The sequence below is a fragment of the Australozyma saopauloensis genome, chromosome 5 (genome assembly GCF_035610405.1).
Source record: "Australozyma saopauloensis chromosome 5, complete sequence".
Classification (NCBI taxonomy): Eukaryota; Fungi; Ascomycota; class Pichiomycetes; order Serinales; family Metschnikowiaceae; genus Australozyma; species Australozyma saopauloensis.
The window spans coordinates 1,218,006-1,232,768 of NC_086135.1; the positions used below are offsets into that span (position 1 = coordinate 1,218,006).

The 14,763-nt window shown below is 44.8% G+C and overlaps 6 protein-coding genes and 1 non-coding gene across 7 annotated transcripts; 1 reads left to right on the plus strand and 6 right to left on the minus strand.

Moving 5' to 3' along the window:
• Positions 1–136: 136 nt before the first annotated feature.
• On the minus strand, positions 137–1,906 carry PUMCH_004435 (uncharacterized protein; the record flags this gene model as incomplete). Its single annotated transcript, XM_063023372.1, has 1 exon — positions 137–1,906. The coding sequence occupies one exon, from the start codon at positions 1,904–1,906 to the stop codon at positions 137–139; it is 1,770 nt and encodes a 589-aa protein (XP_062879442.1).
• Positions 1,907–2,632: 726 nt separating this feature from the next.
• On the minus strand, positions 2,633–6,499 carry PUMCH_004436 (uncharacterized protein; the record flags this gene model as incomplete). The annotated part of the gene is made up of 1 exon (XM_063023373.1): positions 2,633–6,499. The coding sequence occupies one exon, from the start codon at positions 6,497–6,499 to the stop codon at positions 2,633–2,635; it is 3,867 nt and encodes a 1,288-aa protein (XP_062879443.1).
• A 521-nt stretch (positions 6,500–7,020) lies between these two features.
• On the minus strand, positions 7,021–8,094 carry PUMCH_004437 (uncharacterized protein; the record flags this gene model as incomplete). The annotated part of the gene is made up of 1 exon (XM_063023374.1): positions 7,021–8,094. The coding sequence occupies one exon, from the start codon at positions 8,092–8,094 to the stop codon at positions 7,021–7,023; it is 1,074 nt and encodes a 357-aa protein (XP_062879444.1).
• A 326-nt stretch (positions 8,095–8,420) lies between these two features.
• PUMCH_004438 (uncharacterized protein) lies at positions 8,421–9,155 on the minus strand (the record flags this gene model as incomplete). The annotated part of the gene is made up of 1 exon (XM_063023375.1): positions 8,421–9,155. The coding sequence occupies one exon, from the start codon at positions 9,153–9,155 to the stop codon at positions 8,421–8,423; it is 735 nt and encodes a 244-aa protein (XP_062879445.1).
• A 553-nt stretch (positions 9,156–9,708) lies between these two features.
• On the minus strand, positions 9,709–11,946 carry PUMCH_004439 (uncharacterized protein; the record flags this gene model as incomplete). The annotated part of the gene is made up of 1 exon (XM_063023376.1): positions 9,709–11,946. One exon carries the CDS (start codon positions 11,944–11,946, stop codon positions 9,709–9,711), a length of 2,238 nt encoding a protein of 745 aa, XP_062879446.1.
• A 689-nt stretch (positions 11,947–12,635) lies between these two features.
• On the plus strand, positions 12,636–12,707 carry PUMCH_004440. Its single transcript has one exon. It is a non-coding gene; the product is annotated as a tRNA-Cys (tRNA).
• Positions 12,708–12,826: 119 nt separating this feature from the next.
• On the minus strand, positions 12,827–14,365 carry PUMCH_004441 (uncharacterized protein; the record flags this gene model as incomplete). Its single annotated transcript, XM_063023377.1, has 1 exon — positions 12,827–14,365. One exon carries the CDS (start codon positions 14,363–14,365, stop codon positions 12,827–12,829), a length of 1,539 nt encoding a protein of 512 aa, XP_062879447.1.
• Positions 14,366–14,763: the final 398 nt, after the last annotated feature.

A 14,763-nucleotide genomic window follows, 5' to 3' on the forward strand; every position in this document is an offset into this window, starting at 1 on the left:
TGTTCTTTGTCGGATATGCGGCTAATGTGTCAATTGGAATCGTGCTTATGATCTTACGGTGCCTCTGGTTTAATTGTGTTTTTCAAAATTAATTTTACATTTATCTCGAACATTATGTCGTAAATTAGCTTACTTGTTAGAATGTGAACTCGTCACGGAACTGATCCAAGGTCATTCCAGGACGAACCCGTTCGATTAAATCACGGCGATCCATTGCAATAAAGGCCCGCTTCAAGGTTTCCGTGAGAGAAGATGACTGATTATGACTGAGGGTGGATTCCTGGCCTTCGACTTCATGCATGGCCAAGCCGCTGAGTAGGTGCTCGGCAGCTTCTTTGTAGCATCCAATGTTGATGCAAGAGACACCGAGATTGTAGCGTGCACGCACGAACGTTGGCCGGATCTCAAGTGCTTTGAAATACGCATCGACGGCCTCCTCAGAGCGGTTGGAGTTGGCCAAAGAAGCTCCAAGTCTGTTCCATAACACTGGGTCGTCTGGCCGGATGGACAAGGCAGCCTTGAAGCAGTCGATGGTCTTGTCAAAATCTTCGTTCGCGTAAAACAAGACACCAAGCCCCATTTGCACATCGGAATCCATATTTGCGTGGTCTGGAGATAATTGAGCAGCTTTGATAAAGAGTTCGGTAACTCTCTTATGTAATGTAAACCTATCCTCATCAGAGATTGAAGGGCTTTCTTGGCGGGCTCTCTCCGCAATCTGAGGATACTTTGTAGAGATCCAACGTTCCAAAGTAGCAAATGCAGCATTGTCATAACCCTCGTTGATGTATGAAATTGCTAGTGTCATTAGGGCCTCTGAGTTTTCAGGGTGCAATTCCAAGCATTTCTCCAAAGCGGTGATTCCCGCTACTTCTTTTTCATTTTGTGTTTGAACCTCACCCAATTTGAGCCATGCTTCGACTCTGTCTGGATTCTTATTGATAGCAGCCTCAAATGCTAACGCGGCCTCCGACAACTTGGCTCCATTCTCCATCAACTGGAGTCCAATTTGGTAGGGGTCTTGGTCGGCGGGTAGATCCAAGAATTGGTTTTGGTCGTTGTCTTCGAATTTGTAGTCCCCAAAATTGGCTCTCGTAGAAGCGTACTTGGCAAAGTCCCTTTCCCATTGCAGCATGTCCGCAGGAACTGTTTCTCCTTGGCTACGTTTGAACTCCTGGTACTGCTCTGAAATGAAGTCATTCTCAGTAACGTCTTGATTCAACAGATCCCACACTTCCTGGAAGGAGGCTTGGAACTTGTCGTCGACCTCAATTTCGCCAACCTTCTCTTCTGCAGTTTCTGTAGCCTCTTGCTGAGCCTCCTGTGCGTCAGCACTGAGCTCCTCCATTTCACGGAAGCGGTCATCCCAATCGACGTTCGTCTGCTCCTTTTGTGGGGCTTGGCTACGATGTACAGATGTCATACCCTGCATCAGGCCATGCATACCTCCCATGGCCATTTGAGGTGCATAACTATTGAAGCCAGGCATGTACATCCGCAGCTGTTGCTGCTGAGGTTGATGGCCCTGGTGGTGTTGAGGCTGATGCTGTGCAGAGGTGTTCAGAAACTCGGTCGCCCATCCAGAGTTGATCGGCGAAGCCGACGCTTGGAGAGGCAGCTGAGGTTTCGTCTGGAAGTCTTGCAGCCAATTAGGGGCACTCTGTTGCATTCTGTTGATTTCATGGCGCATGGGTTGGAATTGGAAGGCGTTCCCCGGCGACCCGGCTCCACGAAATTGGTCCATGTCTCGCTGATCCATCATCTTCTCGGTTTTGAATCCACCCGATGTGGCTTGCCCGACATGGTGCGTTTGTCTCTGGAGAGAGCGGTCTTGCTGAGAGTGTTTATTAAGTTGCGAAAGTGCATTGTTGCCCACGGAGCAATCGGTGCCACCGAACAAAGACATATCTGCTTATCAAATGGAAGACACTGGTACTTATCTACAAGGGTACACGATCAGAGGTGACTGAGGCAAATCTTAGGGTTGGATGCTGGTCTATATATATTGACCGAGGAGAGATCCCAAGAATGTGCTGCGTATATAGGTTTTTTGTGGAAGGAGGTGGTGGTTCGAATTAGTGAGCTTTATCCTGGGTGCGATTTCCGCTCCCGCGGCAGTGTCCTGTGATTAGACTGTGGGGGGTGATTTGTGGAGAATCGGGCATGGTGAAAAAAATAATCGGTGAATAATTTGGGCTGGATTCTTAAATCTCGTAATGGTATCAGACTTTGATAAAATTCGAGATTGGTTTACTTTTTTTTTTTTTTTTTTGGAGCTTGTTTCTAATTCGTTGTGTCTTTCTACCTTTTCAGCAAAGGGCCTTATGAAAAAAGATTCAATCTTTCTTCGAATAAATCTCGTTCAGTCCACTCAATTTCTTTTTTATTCTTCGTTTCTTCGTTTGTTTCACTACTGCTGTATTTTGATATGCTTTGTGAATAAAGCCGAATGTGGCCAGACTAGTTTCAGGAAACAATCGCAGGTGAGTGTCACTTTTTACAGAGTACAAACAAACTGAATGAGAATTGAAGTTTTATTAGTCTATTACGTCTTGGAGCAGCGCGTAGGTCTGCTCGCTACAGATTCATGATACAGAGGCTATAATCGAATCACAATCGCTGGTTCCAAAGATCATTTTTCCAGCAACATTGAAATGAGCCCACGGAGACGCAAGATCTGTTCGGGGACTTCAGGATCAACGTTGGCTATGCTTAGTGTCTTGAGAAGAAAGTCGCCATCCAGCTGTATTCTGTAAAGATTGTCGAGTTTTTCAATCTCAAGAAGAATAGGTTCAGGACTCTCGACCTCGTCAGCATTGATTGCAACTCGTAACTTAGCTGCGTTTGCAAATAAGGAGTTGACCATTATAAGCGCTTTCACAGAACTAAATATAGCAGCCTTGTGTTCAGGTGTGTTGTGTGCAATTTTCATTGACTCAGCGATGAATGAAAAAATGCTCTTGGTGAAATTGAGTACGAGCACTTGCGAATTATTTGTAAGAATCTTCAACAATACCCCCATCAAATTGAGATTAAGCTCATCGGCAGATACTAAATCGATCAACAATTTCGATCCAAACAAAGCTTGCAAAATTGAAGGCAGGTGTATGAGCATTGCTTTCGAAAACTCTCCACCGCTTAGGTTATAAGGTACTGAGCTCATCAAAAGTTTAAAGGCGCGAGTAAGGAGGACGCCTTTTCTCAATTTTGACAAGTCTCCTCCAAAGTATGCGCTTAATAACTTCTTGGTCTCATGGTGGTCTGATGGCAGTATTGTCACTGAATCTGAACCTGGATTGGCTGCGGAGGATGTAACGTTCAATGTACCGCTTAATACAGCTTGGAAGTACGCCCGATTTTGTGGCTCACGAACCAAGTACTTTGTAAACACATCAACAGCATAGGGCAAGTAAGTGAAGTGCTCAAGAGGTGCCCTAATCAATCGGAAATCTTCATCACTTCCTGTCTCATATTCATCCAACTTTGGCCCAAAAGAGGAAACCAATAAGAATAACAAAAACGCCTCCTCCATCGAACTGAGTTCAATATGCGACCAATGTTGATCTAAGATTATTAAACAATCCTTCAAGAGGCACAATCTCTTTCTTTCGAAAACAAAGGCATCTTGGTCGGTGGCAACCTGTTTGATGATTTCGAAAACAAGGCTCTTCAACTCGTGGCTTTTCGACATGACTTTAGCGCTGTCTTCAGACAGCGATAAGTTTCTCAATGTCATGGAGACTGTAATTAATGTGTCCACTAGGAATATCTGCTCATTCATGGGCCCCTTCGTTTGCATCTTACTAAAATGATGTTTGTTCTCAGAACGGAAAAGATGCATTGCAGTCATGTAGTCTGGAAGATTGCAATGGTCAATGACCTTGCGTTCTTCTAGTTGAACCTCTGGCTCTTTTTTTATTGGAATTGGTGAAAATATTTCATCAAGTTCCATGTCAGAATCCTCGTCAATCACCAAGTCTCCAGTCAAGGAATCGACGACAAAAGCAACATCCTCGCCTAGTAATTCTTTCAGGTCGACGAACTTGTTAAAAACGGAATCAATAGCATTATCAGCTGAATTCGAAATGTCAGAGTAATCCTCTTGTTTCACTTGAATTTTTGTAATTCTTTTTAAGACTTTCGATCCCAAACCTACCAATGCGCTGATAAGCTCTGGGGCGTCTGAAATGTTGAATGCAAAGTTGTCATCTGCAGTTGTAACAAGCAAAGTGTTGAGAGCCGAAAATGCCTCGCCCTCATTCAGAGCAGAATAGTTTTTGAGAGACATTGTAAGGGCATGGAGATTCAAAGCACCAAGTTCTGGTGCAAATAAATAAACCGGTTTAAGCGCTTCAATTTCGTCCCCGAGGTCCGACATTTTCTTTAAAAGATAGCCATGTGAGTCTGCGACTTTCTTGATTGGGGTGTACTTCTTGATAGTGTTAGGTTTTCCTGGAGGAAGCTCTTCGACAGCAGGTGGCGGCGGGCCAAAAGTTTGGCCAATCGATTCATACGCAGAGTTTGATTGGGGAACAGAGGGTTTTCTATGCTGCACACTGCTTGACCTTGAGTCAGAGTTGGGAATAAAAGGTGATTGAACTATAGCCGGCGAGTTATGAGCTGAAAGAGACTGCTGAGACAACTTTCGCTGTGGGTTTGCGTTGGACAAAGCTGGACTAGGGTTTCCCATTGCACTTGGTGTGGGCATCATGCTTGGGTGAGGGGAGAGACTAGACATTGCTGGGGACTGGAACTGACTGCTTTTTTGAGGCATAACCGGAGATTGGCCAAGTTCTTGCACGGTTCCAGGCATTCTTGGTTTCATACCTTGTGAGTTTATCTGACGTGGGCCAGAGTTCGGCCGATTCATCATCATGGAAGGGCTATTATATTGTTGAGGTGTTTGTCCTTGCAGCTGCGAGTGTTGTTGTGACTGTTGTGGTATCTGCTGAGGATTCTGTTGTTGTTGCTGTTGTTGTTGTGGGAGCGAAGGCTGCTGCTGCTGTTGTTGTTGTTGCAAGAGGTGGGGACTTTGACTAGGGTGTTGGCCCATGCCTTGAGCCGGAGCTTGCGGTTTTGACTGTTGTTGCTGCATCTGTTGTTGCTGCATTCTTATGATTAATTGTTTCTGGAACTGCTGCTTTCTTGCTTGTAAATCTCGTTGGCCATCTTCAGTCAGAGCGTATTGTTCGTATGGTAAAATGTACAGCAAGTAACAGGTTCCCAATTGTTTCTCAATTTGCTGTTTGGCAAGAACGTTGCTTTTGACATCAATATTTTCGAAAAGGCCTAGCTTCTGACAAATCGTAGACCACTCAGTGAACTGTGGAGATGGCTGGGTGAGCATCTGGAGGTGTCTGAGCACAGCTGTGGATCCTCCAATTTTACGACCAAGCACCTGAAGGGCAAGCAAGTTCACCCGCTTTGTTCCTACTACAGGAGGCAGCGTGATTGGGGTGCCCTTCCTTGTCATGAAATCATTGAGACTCATGATGAAAAGATCATGTTGGAGCTGTGTGATTTGCGCAGGACTAGGCTTGAAAGGTGGTTTTTGCTGTCCAGAGCCTCCTGGGGCTGTGGGCATATTCATTGGAGCGGACGGTACATTGGCTCCGTAGGTGCTCGAGGCACCCATTGTTTGAGACAGGCCAGCAGGCCCACCGAGATCAGACATCGACATCCCTTGGGGCGCTCCGCCTGCAGCGGATTTACGGCCATCATTGAACATCATGTTCGGGTTTGCGTTTCGCTGCTGAGCCATTCCAGAGTTGTCGTAGCCCATGTTTGGCAGAATGCGGCTCTGCTGGTATGGCGGTACCATCTGCAGCGACATTTGCGGCAGCTGCTGTTGCGAAGGCTGTTGTTGCAGCGACTGTCTCTGGAGCATTTGCTGCTGCATGATCTGCAGGCGCATCTTCATGAGCTGCTCTTGTTTTGCCTTATCGAGGACTGGCTGCTGGTGCAGAGGAGGCATTGAACCAGGCTGGCTTTGCTGAGAGCTGACGCTCTGACGACCCATTGAGCTTGGCTTCTGTTGTGATGGTATGTAGTTCAGGAATTGCTGGTCCAGGTTGTCGAAGATGCCATCTATCATTAACGAGTTCTGAGCAGGGTTCTTGCCGTGTGTTTGCATCTGCTGTGGTGGCATTGTCAGAGGAGGGTATTGCTGCGATTGAGATGGCGGAGAGGCTGCGTTTGGAGCTTGCGGAGGCAAACCTTGGCTTTGTTGGTAGGGAGATGTATCCTTCATTTGTTGTTGCGAGTACTGCTGGTTGGAGCCTCCGTTTTGGGTCTGGCCGCCCAAATCATCGAAGATCAGGCCTATGAAGTCTGCGTCGCTGGTTTCTGTTTGAGGGCGCAGGAACGCGTCCTCGTTAAACCAGAAGTTGGACATGTCAGGCGTTCTTTGTTGATGGTTCTGGGTCCAATATCGTGTGTGAATAGAGAGGTATGGGGTGGTCACGTGTGCCTCTCGATTAGAACAGAGGCGACCGTCCATTTTGTCAAAGAAATTGATAATTGGCGAATTAATTCGATGGAGAATATTTCTTCGCTTTGAAATTCGTTTGACGCAGCTATTTTCTGTGATCGAGTTTGGGTTTGTTCAGTTAAGCGCCAGCATTCTACGCGAAATAAAAGAATACAATCTTCACATTTAGCGCGAAGAGATCAGACTGGTATTGAATATTAATTTACTATTATATTTTTTGACTTGGGCTCGAGACGTGAATTTGCGTTGATTGGGCTCGATACGTAAATTTGCTTTGGTTGGACTCAAGATACAAATATGATCGAATCGTATTTTGATTAGAAAGCCATTCAGAACATTTGCTGGTAGATAGGCCGTAGCTACATCGGGTATAAATCGATTTTATTAATATATAGGATGCTTCATGCAAATCTCAGCTCGCTGCATTGAAAGAACGGTACATCTTGAACAGAACTACAGGCCAGATGAATTTAGCCAGTCGTTGAGAAGATAGGTCACAGCCTCAGAGACGCAAAGGGTCATCTGGTTGCTCACATAAATCTCCACCAGTTGGTGAGCCTCTTGGAGATAGCCTTGTAGTGCTCCATCTCTGCCCAGCAGTCTCTTCCATACTCGCAGCCTGCCATGTTGATCACGAAATCACCCTCTTGGTAGAAGTATCGCTGGTCATCAGCGTTGTCAGAACAAGCGCCGGGTGGGAAAGCATTGATGTCACGTAAAGGCAAGAACGAAACACCGTCTCTGATCCAAGGTTGACGAGAGTAAAGGGTCTCCAAGGCATCCTGCTCTTTGTGTTCCCATTCCATGTGCATTTGCTCGTACATCACAGGGTCCCACCATGCGTCCAACAAAAGATCAGTCCAGTCGGACTTTCTGATCAAAAACGAGCCGAGGTTGAATCCACCACAATCCTGGGTGATCACCAAATTGATGGGCTTGGAATAGTCAACGTAGGCAATGTCTTCAGGGATAGCGAGCGGGTTGAACTCCTCCAAAGATCTGAAGGTAGCGTTGTCAAGGTTATTTAAGAACTGGCTCTCCAACGATCTCTGAGGCTCCATGATGTAGGTGTGCAAGTCCAACCACCAGAACCACTCGGAGTTTGGATACTGTCTCATGGCCTGTTTCAAAATATCCACCTTCTCCCATGACTCTCTCCACTCATGCGAGTAGCGCTTCTTCAGTGTCATGTCTTTGATGGTCAACCCGTAACCATGTCTTTTAGCGTAATCTCTCTTGTTTGCGATCGAGGATCTCTCGACCGACCATTCTTGAGGGCCCTTCCACTTGAACACTCCTCCTCCCTCGTTGGCAGCCAAGATAATGACCACCTTGGGGTCTTTTGGCAGAAACCAATGAGGGACCACAGGGGCGGAAGTGAAGAAAGAAATGAAGATGATCACGCAGACGACCACGATGAACTTTTGGTACGAGTTCACTGCGTTGAAAACAGGGGCTGCGAGTTGCGTGAAGGAGGATACATTCCATGGCTTTTTCCACTTGTTGGAGTTGGAGCCACGGTTCTTGGAGTCGAAGGCCAACTCCACGGCCTCCACGTCCTTTTCTGTGTCTGAGTGTTGTAGCATGAAACCACCAGAAGCCATGATATGGGTGCTATGAGGAGGGATCAAGGCGAAAGGAAATTTTGGATCGGGACAAAAGAAGACGTGCTTGGAGTGTACATCTTGCAGTCAGATGTCAATGCGTGTTTTGTCTGCAGGCAAGCGGCTTACCCAAACACAGAATTCACGGAAAGATCTTCGGGGAAATCGCGATGTTGGATTTTTTCAGATTGATTTACTAAATTTGATGGTTTTTCATGGGGAGAAACTGTTTATTTTTACTCCATAATGTTTAAGTTTCGCTCGTTTCTCATAACATTCCAGATGACGATGAGCCTAGCTAAACAAATCAGCCCTACGTGGTAGTATTAACGGAGTGGCAACAAATTTTGTTCCATGCAGACTTGACGACACAAAGGACATTCGGGGTGCTCTCGAACCCATCCTACTATACATTCCCAGCAGAACATGTGGCCACAGTTGGCTGCTGCTGGGTTCACCATGAGAGACAAGCAAAGCATGCAGCTGCGAGAACTGCTTGGAATGTAGGGCAAAAGCGTGTCATCCGATAGATCAATTGTGACATTCTGTGCAATAACATCGTTTCTCTTGATTAACTCCTGTGCCTCCAGGAGCTGCTGGAGGCTTGCAATGTCATCGATATACCCCTTTTGTCTAGGTCCCGAGTCGGTCGCCTCCTGAGGCAAGCTGCGGTTCTCAGAGTACTGCTTGATTTTTATCAACATCTTTACGGCAAATTGGATTAATATTATGCCACCCAAAACGGAATAGTTTCCTGTCTTCTGGAGCTTGTCTGCATCTTTGTTGTGTCCAAAAACGTATCGGAGCCCTGTCAATCGTTTGGAAATGGAGTAGAACAGGCCTTCAAAATAGAAGAGGGCGACGTGTATGTTTGTGATGGTATCAATGACATTTGTGTAATTGGAGAGGAATGTGCTCATCCATGACTGGTCCTCTTCCCGTCTGGCCCTCAATTTTCGAACCAATCTGGATATCAAATAAGGCAAGAATACATAGGAGCCCACAAACAAAACTCGCGAAAGGTTTCGTGGCATTCGTTTCCCCAGTCGGTTCACATACATGATATCTACATACTCTTCACCTAGCGTTCTTGCGCCAAACACAGTGGTGACAACCAAATATAGAGCTTTGCTGAAAATTGTGATTTCATCCGGACTGGAATTGACCCATCTCTGTCCCTTGAGGAGCCTAGCCACTTCTTGAATTTGATTATGGAGGGACGAGATAAAGAAGCTGTCCTTCTGGTTAGCTCTCACTATTCAGTTAGTAGCTTTTCCAATTCAGACTTCCGATATCAAAACATACCTATGGTTGCAGCATCTGCAAATGGGAGTGCATTTTTGTTTGCCTTTGACATTGTAGATGGAACAAGAGTGAACTGATAGTGAAATGTGGGGGACCTCCGAGGATGGGAGTGTATGGCTGTATCATATGCGACAGATAGTAGATTTTGAAACATGATCTCCAGAATAGAGAGCCAAACGAAAATTGAATATAGAACTGTAAATATTCGAGGGTTTTTCTGTAATTAATTTGTTTTTATTTTTCATGGTCTTGCGCCCTTAGATTGTCTGAATATACTATTAGATTTGATACAAACCGCATTGAAATGGGCTAAAAAGGAAGAGTGGATTGATTCTGGCTCTTCTTTTTTTGACCTACCCTAGACGTAGTTCCATTGTTGAGCTTGGACGATAGCTCAAGCGCAAAATGATAATCTCTATGCTCGAAAACATCATCAACCGAAACATTACATGTCGGGCATCTCTGAGATTGCATTAACTCCTTCCAAAATGCATCTTTGGTCTCAGGAGACCTGCTCCTTGACGACGCACTTGGACTTTCGTTGTTTTTGGATACTTGAACTTTTGATTTCGTCTTTGCCTGCTTCTTCTCGGCTGGCTTCAACTGGTCAAAACCTGACATCGCTTTATGAAACAAAACATCATTTTGATACTCCATGAACATTCTGTTGACATATTCCTTGTCTTCTTTGAATTGATCTTTGGGTTTCTCTGGCTCGCTTGAAACCTCCCTCTTAAGCTCAGCCTGCTCTCCTTGTTCCTTTTCGAAATCTGCAAAAAGCTTCTTGACATAAGAATTACTTCGTGTGATTCTTTTAGGTTTTGGCTCTTCGGATTGGTTTGGTTGTCGTTTCGTGACTTCCTCAAATTGCCGTTTGATGCTATCCTTATCTGTTTCGCCCTGGTTTGTTTGTCCGTAACTATCGATTAAATTTTTGTCTGTTGTGATCACAAAATTTCCGATAACGACCGACAAGTTTGCCAACAAGTGGATTGGAAGCTGGTACAAATGCGGATCATCGGGATTCAATTCAAGGTATTTGACCTCACAATCGCTCGCCTTGTTATTTTCAAGAATTTGACAAAGCAATTTGAAGTAAACTAGCTCGAGGGTAGAGCGAAACTTGACCAAATCTCGAATCACTGGAAATTTGGTTTGTTTGGACTGCTTCTCCCATGCCGATGTCGTGTAGTGAACCGCTACAGTACGAGGTCTGGAAATACTTGCTCGCTCGTTAGGACCGCTTTGCAGAAGCGAAAGATTCATGCTTTCGTCGTCAAGCTCAATGAGTCTGCCATAAAGATCGCCCACGAATACCTTGATCCAGTCATAAGTATCGCCGACAGTCTTTACGGGACAGTCTGCTAGGAAGTTTTTCCGCGACATCATGGATTTGACCTGGGTTCGCAATTTAAGCTTTTGTTGGTGTATCCCTCGGCAAAACTCAAACACTCGCGTTGCCAATCCGTGGTCTTGTGGAAATTCTTCCTTTAGTTGTTCTAGTGTGAACTCCTGTCGAATGAAGGATATTGAGTTGGTCTGTGGAGGTATCTGTAACTGTCGAACAATGTCCTTTCCTATCATCCCACCCATTGAAGTCACGTCGGTCAATTCAAAATTGGAGAGGAAGGCATTTATAGCCTTCGAACTGACGATAGTCTGATAATCTGGCTTGACAAATCCGGCCGCAAGCTTCGCGATCGTTTTGGTGGTACCCAATCCACCAGAAGTTGTATACTTGAGCTCGTCGTAGACTTTGCATCGTATAGAAAATAGGTATTGTGAACCAAGTATCAGGCATATGTCGCTCCAATCCTTTACTATAGTGGCCGGGGGCGTATTTGTTCTGGACTGTGTCTGCTTATTGTCATGCGAAACGCCTTCTTTGAAAAATGCTGATTCCTCGTCTGTCTGATATAGCATTCCTTCCCATTTGAGGCCATCAGGGAGGGTAGATGGAACTGGAGGGAGTTTATCTCCCGCTTGCAAGTCTCGTAAACATGGAAATAAATCCATCAATTTGCTATACACCAATCTCCCGAGATCAAGATAGCACTCATCAACACTTGCCTTCTCTACCAAATCACATTGACTCTGCAAAATCCTGAACACTTTCCGCAGCTCTCTTCGATAGGGATCCAAGCTCACTTTATGAATAGCCTGGCTCGGCAACCCGTCTATATACCTCCAAAAAGATTCACCTTTTTTAAATACAGCCGCATGCCCTACGACCAATTGTGGGCATTTCTTCAAGGCTAAACCTAGCGGGTCCAAACGACTGATACCATACTTCCTCGCAGCATATGAAACAGCAATGAGTGATTTCCACTGGCAACATACAACCGGATCCTCAAGTCCCTTCCCTAGTCGAACTTGTTCACATTGTGCAAAAAACGCGTTCATATCAATGAGACCTATGACTGCAAGAGGCAGTAGGTAGGCCTCTTCAGGAGACGCTAGCATCTGTAGATCTTTGAAAGTATACGATGAGCCAGAACATTCATGGCGGATTACTTGTTCGACTGTGTCAGGATTTAGGATTGACATTGCCGATGTGCTTCTATTGCTTCTATTACAAGATACCCAACCTGTAATCGGTCCAATCTTCTGGGGATTTTTCAACTTTCAGTCAGAAGATGGTTATGTGGTGAATAGGTCTTATAGCACGCGTTCGCAATTGATCTTGTGGCACTCAGGGCGTGATGTAGTGAGACACCATTAGCTTGATGTATGTTAGTAGAAGAGAAGACACATGATGATAAGAAATTCTGAATCACTGGTTAAGAGAAAGAAACAGATGATTAAACTAATGCTTTGTAATTCGGTCCGATTGAAGTTGCCTTTATGAATTTTAATTCCATGTTTTATAATTTCCATACCTATTGAAGTTCCTGTCATAAATTGCAAACTGACATTGCGTACTAGCATCACAAGATATCGATAATCGGGATGTCAGGATTTTAAGGAATTGGAGGAGATTCGTTCCTCGAATCGAAACTTAAGAATCACCTTTATGTTGTAAATATAAATTCACGTGGGTTTCAAGGATAGTATTTCAATAGTAGGTGGATCATCTGATGCTATATTATAAGCATACTTCAATGAACTCATTGGAATGATATAGGCGATGGTTTCACTGCAAATTTTTGGGATTTGATTTTCGTTTTGAAAATGAATGCTTCTTGTTAGAATATTTTAAGGTCCTAAATTACATATTTTTTTAATGTTGCAACGAAGCTCGTATGGCGCAGTGGTAGCGCAGCAGATTGCAAATCTGTTGGTCCTTAGTTCAAACCTGAGTGCGAGCTTTCTTTTTTGAAATCTGTTCTAACAATGCTAGAACTTTTTTCTCTATTATGCGATTCCAATTTTCTTTTTTAAAGAGTGACTAGGGATAATATGTAGAAAGTTTATTGTTATGGTCTGATTAAAATCCGTAATGCTCCGAAAAGAACAGAACCCCTTGGCTCCGACTCCATTGACTTGCTTCATCAATCATAGCTTGTGGCCCACAAGCAATTACCCAGTGATTATCAGAAGATTCTGTCGACACCAAATTTGTGAATATGCTATTGAGATCTGGCCTACCAAAGCGAAGGTCAATCTTCTCCTTCGATGATGCCAGCTTATCGGCTTGATCAGCGCTGGAGTTGATCAGATCTTGATCCAAAGTGCGCATTTCGAAGGCCTCATCATTTGTTAGCAAAGAATCGGCCTGTTCATCGAAATGTTTGCCCAGTTCATTGCGATCAACCTCTCTTGTGACGTAGACTTCCACAGACAGAGTGATGTTGAGCTCATTCAAGACAAACAAATCATTTTTGTTTGATATGCACCATACTAATTTTACGGATCTATTGGAACGTGTTTGTAATTCCCGTAGAAGCGGTGCGCCAAATGAAATGCCAGAGCCACCGCAAAGAATGACAACATTCTGCGCAGTTTCAAAGAAGAGAGAAGGCAAAGACACATGTGGATTCGATAAGCTGTAGCTCAAAGAAGAAAACACTTGGAACTGAAGTCCCTTGCGAACCACTAGGTCTATCGTCCGGTCCTCGGGAATAGAGGCAATCGTGTAAGGATGCGATGGAAAAAGCCAATACTTCACGTCTGACATAGGATACGAGAGCCTTACATGGGAGCCTGCCAGCCAGGTCGAAGGGAAGTATGTAGGCTTCTGAATCCTGAGCATTTGCAAAGACGATGAACCATGGTCCACTATCTGAATACTACCCACAGCATGCACAGAGGAGAGTTTCTGATACAATTGGAATACTAGCATGACCACTAGCAACAAGATGAAGTCTGAGACACCTGGCCGAGCATGCCAGAACATCGGAACTAGGAACAACACCACCACCACATTGTGCCACACATAGAACAACCGATACATTCTCTCACGAACTGGGCGCGCCGAGATGACAAGTAGAGCAAGAGCAGGCACAATTGTAAGCACCCCTAGGAAGTTTTTCACGGCTAGCACTTTACTCCAAAACACACCCTGAAGAATCCACTTCACGCAAAACCCAAGACCATGTGCAAACGAAGTCGCTATAATCACCCGCGAGAACCATTTGTGAAGCGTAATTAATTCCAAGTACGAATTGGTCAAAAGCGAGGGACGAATTACTAGCAACACATCGAGCGGAACAATACAGAACGCCAAGCGGCCAAGTCTCTTGATTATTGTCAGAGACTGCTCAATTGGCTCTTTTATGTTGAAAAACGTTAGGCCAACAATTATGGCCACCCATAGAACAATGTGGATCCACCATCTCTCGACCGATCTTAGTCTTCCCCATATCGAGCTGTGCGGTGGGCTATCTCGCTTGTTCCATCTTTTCATGAACATGAAGTTGGAAAAGGCAATGATGAGCACGTAGAGCACCGAGACACAGAAGATCACATATCCGTATTTGACGTTGTCGTGGTGGTGGGCCCCGTGACGCTTTTGTAATTGGTCCATGGGTATTGGCTTAGTAGTGGTATAGGCTCTTGAGATTGAGGATGGAGAGGAGAGAAGACGGATATGTGCGCGGCAATTTGGGACGGAAAATGAGCCTGTGCAGCTGTTCCGGATTTATTCAAAGGAATTGAGTATTATATTTTGTGGTTTTTTTTCGTATTGTTTGTGGAAGGGTTGTAATTCTGGTCCATGTATTGAGAACTAACCACTAGGATCTTGGAGGTGGAACGGAACACAGACATGCAAAAGGAGAAAAGACGATTGATCAATTTGGTCTTGAAATTACGGAAGTTTTATCGTGTGAATCTTTATTTCGGTGACATGCTTCTCGGCACCCACTCAGCACCAAAAACAACCGAGGCCAAGATACGTGACTCGCATTAGCAAAAAAAATCAAA